The 6,333-nt window shown below is 52.1% G+C and overlaps 1 protein-coding gene across 1 annotated transcript in view; it reads right to left on the reverse strand.

Moving 5' to 3' along the window:
* MMP11 (matrix metallopeptidase 11 (stromelysin 3)) overlaps nucleotides 1–5,866 on the reverse strand; it is an 8,870-nt gene extending 3,004 nt beyond the window's left edge. Inside the window, exons 1-4 of the mRNA XM_009582899.1 lie at nucleotides 5,721–5,866; nucleotides 4,376–4,519; nucleotides 3,194–3,327; nucleotides 230–477 (exon numbers count right to left, since the gene is read on the reverse strand). Of these exons, the coding sequence (XP_009581194.1) occupies nucleotides 230–477; nucleotides 3,194–3,327; nucleotides 4,376–4,519; nucleotides 5,721–5,866 (672 nt within the window). The remainder of the gene's footprint in view (nucleotides 1–229; nucleotides 478–3,193; nucleotides 3,328–4,375; nucleotides 4,520–5,720) is intronic.
* Nucleotides 5,867–6,333: the final 467 nt, after the last annotated feature.

The following is a 6,333-nucleotide window of genomic DNA, read 5'->3' on the forward strand; positions in this document are numbered from 1 at the left end:
TGTCCTGCTTTCAGCCAGTTTTGGTTGGGCACGTGCTGCCCAAAGATGCCCTCCCCGCACATCCCAGGCTGGCAGTGCCAGCCGTGGGGTCCGGACCTGGGCTCAGCAGCATGGGTGAAAGACACCAAACCACATGTAAGCCTGCTGCTGGCCTCACGGTGAGGACAGTCCCAGCAGCTGAGAACAAGCTGTGGTGTTAGAGGAGGACACGGACAGGCTGTTCACTCACCTCCACATTGGTGATCTCATTTGTTTCAAGGTCCGTCTGGGGCAGCTCTGCTGGCTGAGTTGGGGTTGGGTCAGGATCCAGTTTGGGTTTCCCATAGAGGTACTGGATACCTTGCTTGTCATCCTCACTCAGGCTTAGCGGGTAGCGGAAGATGTAGAAAGGAGACATCAGTGACTTGGAGACAGCCGTGTGCTGCAGGCCCAGGACGTGGCCAAACTCATGAGCAGCCACTTGGAGGAGGTCAGTGCCTGCAAAGGGAAGAGAGGGGAGATGCTTTTGCCTGCTTGCGTGCGACAGGCAAGCCATGCCTGCAGAGAGGACGCCTGCCTCCTAGGCTCACTGCTACCAGTTATCAGCCATTGACAATGCACGGAGGTATGCTGTAGGAGCCCAACGTGAGGCAAGAGAAATCTACCTCCACTACAGTGCTTGCAGGTTGTTTTTCCCAGACTTTTCTTGTGTAGCTCTACACTGTGTTTATGTGTTTTTTTTAAGGAGACAAAGGGCATAATTAAGGGATCCACTGGTTCAGGAGCACCGTGAGTGAATTCATACATTCAGGTATTAGCCTGGGCATGTTGGTAATTTGTAATTCTGTTGCCAGAGGCTCCTGCACCTCATCGGCTACCAGGAAGAAAACGGTTTTCCATGCACTTTTGGAAAGGATAAATTTGCACGGAGAAAGAAGTCTGGCCCATTGATGTAGGTGGCGGGGTGGTAAGGTTGGATTTTGTCCACCCAGCCTTGCACCAGTTGTTGGCTACAGCTGTAGTGTATCAGGTCCCATTTAGATCATGTCCACTATGGAAGATACCAGCGTCAGGGAGGGAACGCTCTGGGAACCTTGGAGTGTCTAGAAAAGGAGAGGGGGAAAAGTGGATTTCAGTATACAAAAATGTGTCATTTGGCAGGTGTTATGTAGCTTCCAATGGATTCTTTTTGAAGTTGATAAATTTCAGGGGAAGTTGGAAGAGAGGCATATTAAGCAGCAAAGCTTGTGAGCGGGGCTGTTTGTTGACAAGTCCCAGCGTATTCATTCAGTCGCCTTCAGCCAGAAATCCTCCGAGCTGCAGCCCAAGTGATGAGGAAGGCAGGGATGTGACTTAGCCGCCTTGCTGCTCCAAGCAGGATTTCCCTGCTGGCTGCAGGGGAGCAGGTCACTTCTCAGCACCGGGACAAGACGGGACGGGACAGGGGGAATGCAGCTGGGAGGAACGCCTGGGAAGGGCGGAGGGGAAGATGAGCCCCTGGCTTCCTCCGCTGGTCAGTTTTACGTTGAAGCGATGAATTTGCACAGCACTGACCCAATTAAATCGACACATCTAGGTCAGCTGAGAAAGTGGGATTTCTATGTCAGTGATTTATTACAAACTTTCAGACACTTCTGTTTATTTTGGCAGGCTCCTCACTTGATGCTTTCCAGTGTTGGCAGATCGGCTGTGCTGTTGTCAGATTCTCTGGGGGAGGTGAACAAGAGCACGCCTGAAGGAGCTGTGCTGGGGAGCATCACTGTGTCCCTCGCAGAAGGTCCTCCACGTGGAGTCCTGCTTCCTGCACGGCTCTGGGGTGACCCCAGGGCACACCTTAGCCCTCCTCGTACTTCCTCTCTCCCATCTGTAAAATGAGGCTAAGGATTTCCCTGTCTCACTGAGAGCTGAGATAAGGATTTACCCATGTTTATATCGTAAAGCTCTTTTCACCATATTAAATGGCAATTAGCTGCAAAGAGCTTTTACAACATTTATTTATGGAAGACGTGGGGGGACAAAAAGGGCCATGGAATAGGGCTGGATTCTGATGGGAACTGGCATCCATTTTCAGTTCCTGGTTTGCCTCCAACATTGTCTTTGTGGGAGAATGTAGGAAATTCTTCAACAACACAGGCAGCCCCAACAGAGGGTGAAAAATGGCAGAGCCCACCCTTTCCTAAGGAGCAAAAATGCTTCTGCAGAAAGATCTGGTGCTCTGTGGTTCTTGTTTCGGGTCAGCATGAACAGGGTTGGAGACATAGCAGTCCTGTGTCCCACACAGAGATTCAAGCTGGCATACAACTGGCAATAAAGTGGACTTTGGGGGAGCTCATCTGAGCCCTGAACATCGATGTGGACAAAATGCTTGGGAAATCCCAGAGAGGCAGGAGTTTAACTTGGGCTTTGTGATTTGTCTTTGTCCCTGTAGATAAGCTGGGAAGGAGGAGGAGGGGCTGATCTGGGTTAATTTTGGTGAGTCTTGCAGAAACTGATGCTTTGGGCACTGATTCAGATGTTCCCAAGAGGTACTGCAGTATCTCATGAGATACTGTGACACCAGACCCTGAGTGCCCAAGCAGAGAGCTACCAGCTTGGATCTATTATTAGCAAAGAAAAAAAAAAGAAAAAAAAGAGTCTTGACTCGATGTGGCGTTGTTTATGGTCAGAGCATTCCCAGGCCACAGGGGCAGAGCTGGAGCCTGGGTGGTTTCCCTTTATGGACTTGTTGGACAAAGAAAATACTTTGTGGGCAGGCGGTGAACAGTGCATGCAGGGACTGGGGCTGAGGCTGTCCTTTAGAAGACAACTGTGTCAGCCGGTGCTTGAGCCTCAGTTTTCCTTCATCCCTTCCCTCCCTTATTTCTAATGGCTCCTGCCAATGCTGGGTGCAATTCCCAAGTGGCAGGGTGTGTGGCTGGGCAGAGGAGCCGTCTCTCAGATGTGCCCCTCTTGCTCCCCCCACACAGGGGGAGCCCACTAGGAAACCAGGGTCCTGGTGCTGGACACAGGCTTTGCTATGGCTGAAGGGTGACAAGAAAAGACCTGAATACTACCAGTAGGGTTGTAAGTGGTAGGAGACAACAATGCACACCACAAAAATGACTGCTGCCTCTGAGTTTTACAGAGTCCCTGTTCACACCACAACTGAAACATTTCCAAGTGCCCTGATAAGCATCCTGGAGCATCCACAGCTCCCCCTGAAACAGTACCATACCCAGGTTGTTCCCAATCGTCCAGGTCTCGTCATAGTCAAAATGGACATCTCCCTCCCGGTGTGTCTTGGGGAAGAACGCGTGTGCCAGAATCCCTCCAGGCCCGTCAAAAGGCAAGTTATCTCCATGCCAGTACCTGGAGGGAAGACACATTGCACATCAGACAAACGGCCGTGTAACCTCCAGTGAACAGCATCATATGGCCAAAGGTGGGGAGCCACTGTGACGGGACAGCAGCTCTCACTCCCATCCTAAGTTCATCCCACCAGACCAGATCGACTGTTTTGAGCCCTTTGGATTGCCACGAACTTGGTTCTGCATCGAAGCACTGAGGAAGCAGAGCTTGGTCACACCAAGCCCTGGGGAGTTCATATGTTTTCTCAGAGATGTTTCTCTCCTCCCCCTGTTCAGCTTCCAGCCCAAAGCTGACCATGGAGCCTAAATAATTAAGGAGGTGATGGCTCAAGCCAAGATTAAGTTGACATAGGTGAGCGGCAGGGGGATGCAGAGGGGCACCCGGCAGTGAACCCAGCCAAACCCTCAGGTCCTCACTCAAGCCAAGCCCACTGTCGACTAGTGAAGGAAACCCATGAGAGATGTGGCCACTTTAGAGAGCTGAGGGAGGCACAGGCAAATACGCAGCATGCACATCGCATCACTGCTTGGACGGTCTCCACTGCCTTTATTAGTTTTGTGCAAACACATAGCAAAGGGAAGTCTTTGCCCCCGTGCGTATTTTGCCAAAAGTGAGTTTCAGGCTGGGAGCCAAGATTCATTTAACCAAGAAACTATATTTGTCTTTGGGCAGACAGTTACGTCGTTCAGTCAAGGGACAGGATGGAGGACCTGAAGATGGAAAGTCAAAACAAACGCTTAGGAAAACAGCCTGTGGGCAGAGAAACGTAAATGTACCAGGAAAATTAATGAACGATCAGTAATGGTACTGTGCACAGCCAGCACAGAACAGCTGCACTTACACCAAGCAGCCCACAACTGACAAAAAACCAAACCAAACCAAACCAAAACCAAAAAAATCCCAGTGTCTGAAAGCAGAAATATGAGCCTCCACTTAAGTGCCTAAGTTGTGTAGCTGGCAGCTCTCTGCTCTGGTTAGAGGCTTGAGGTCTTGCCTGCAAGGCTGCTGCTTTGTCTGGGAGGAGGGTGCTGCTGCCCACCGTGCTCACCTTGTGAAATCGATGACGATGTCAGCCCGGCCCTCCTGCACCTCGGTGAAGGTCAGCGGGGTCACGTCGCTCCAGACTTTCAAAGCTTCCTCAATGGTCCTTCTCACTTTAGCTTTTACAAGTTGCCATGGGAACCTGATAATTCTGAAAAGCAACAGACACTGGATGAGGAGAGCATCAGCTGCTGTCCCATGGACACTGCTGTCGTGAAGACACTAGCTGTAGGATCAACGTCACTATTGCTGCCACACTCTCTCAGCACCAGAACATCTCTGATCCATATAAGCATTGCTCCGGCACCCTCTTCCAAGCAACATGTGCAGCAGATAAATCCCATCAGCGTTGAAACCCTCTGGCTGGTGGGCCCAGAGGTGAGCTCTCTGCAGCCTTTCCCAGGTCTGTGCCCTGTGAGTCCAACCCCACAGAGGCGCCTGGGAGTGGTGTGATGTGATTTCTCCTCCTCAATCTCTGCATTTTTTTCCCCTGGAAACCTGGGCTTGCTCAGAGCAGCTGCTGCCTCTTCTGCCCTCCTACAAGATAAGCAGACTGTAAAGTCTGCCACAGAGGGAGCTTGCTTTCCCTTCCATTAACAGTGCTGGTGTGTGTTCGTCTCTGCTGTGTTTCTTTCTTTAACACTGTTGACCAAAAAAAACCAGGAGGAAGCCTTTCTGTTATCTATCGCCTCCTAACGCTATGAGGAACCGTCTCCTGCGCTTAATTAAACAAAAGATGATTTATGTGCTGTCAAAGTCCACACGTGTGTGCTCACCTCACTCATGCCCCTGTGGGCAACTGCGGAGGCAGCACTACCCTCCCGCAAGAGTGTGGGGTGACTTGGGCAAAACTTTACACTGAAGTCGTGTTTATGGGAACATCAATAACAGCTGAATAAAAAGGTCTTTTTAAAATAAACTGTGAAGTAAGCCCACAGCGGGGTGGCTGGGGGGGAGCAAAAGCACAGCAGGAGAGGGCCGGTGGTAGAGGCTCGGCTCGGCATGTGTCAGGGGTTTGATGTAGGGAAGTGAACGTATGCACATGGGGGCATTGATGCGGGACTGACCGAGGGGTGATGCAAAGGCTGCACGGCATGTGTTTGGGCAGGGGCGGGTGGGCAGCTGTGTTTATGGCCGTGTGTGCGTGAGGGGATTTGGAGGTGCTGGGTACGACCCTGCTGATGGTTCAGCACGTGGCTCCCCTGCCCTCCAGCTGGCCGTACCCAGTTTTAGGGCTGCCTTCCAGCTTTTATGATCACGTCACAGCCTGCCGCGCTCCAAGGAACATCAGACTGAGAGGTTTGGGGAGGGAGAAGCAAACCAGCCTGACTCCCGATTCGGGCCTCTCTTACTTGTAGGTGAGATCTGTCTTGTCCCAGCGTCCGCCGGAGAGGACGAACCGCTTCTGCCGGTTCCGCCCGTTCTGGCCATCTGGCGATGCCGGGAGGTCCGGCACACCACACCGGGGCGGGTTCCAGTGTGCCACCTGCTCATCCATACCCACGGGGAAGCCCTTGGCAGGCACGCCAGTCCCCACAGCGCTCACCAAGGAAGACAGCCAAGGACTCTGCTCCTTCCAAGTGTGATGCTTTCGAGACACGTCCTAAAAGGGAAAAGCAAAGCCATGACTTCAGTATCTGGGAAGAGAGGTCCTGATGCAGAGTGATGGACGACTCCCCACAGCAGCCCTGCAGTGGTGAGTTCCACCTCTGCCTGGGGCTCTTCCCCTGCTGCTAGGGCACAAACTGCTCCCCACAAATATCTTCCGTTGCCTGGGCTCTGCTACTGCCCGGCCGGGTCACACCTGGGAGGCACTGTGTCATGCCATGGCACCTCCTAAGCACTGGGCTATTTTTGGTCCATTTTTCCTTGGCAGCTGGCCTGCAGGAAATGCTTTTGCAAACTGTGGATGAGAACCAGACCCTTCAAGAATGAAACAAATCACTAGGGAGTAAATTCTCCCCC

The sequence above is a fragment of the Fulmarus glacialis genome, unplaced genomic scaffold (assembly GCF_000690835.1).
Source record: "Fulmarus glacialis isolate BGI_N327 unplaced genomic scaffold, ASM69083v1 scaffold25188, whole genome shotgun sequence".
Lineage (NCBI taxonomy): Eukaryota > Metazoa > Chordata > Aves > Procellariiformes > Procellariidae > Fulmarus > Fulmarus glacialis.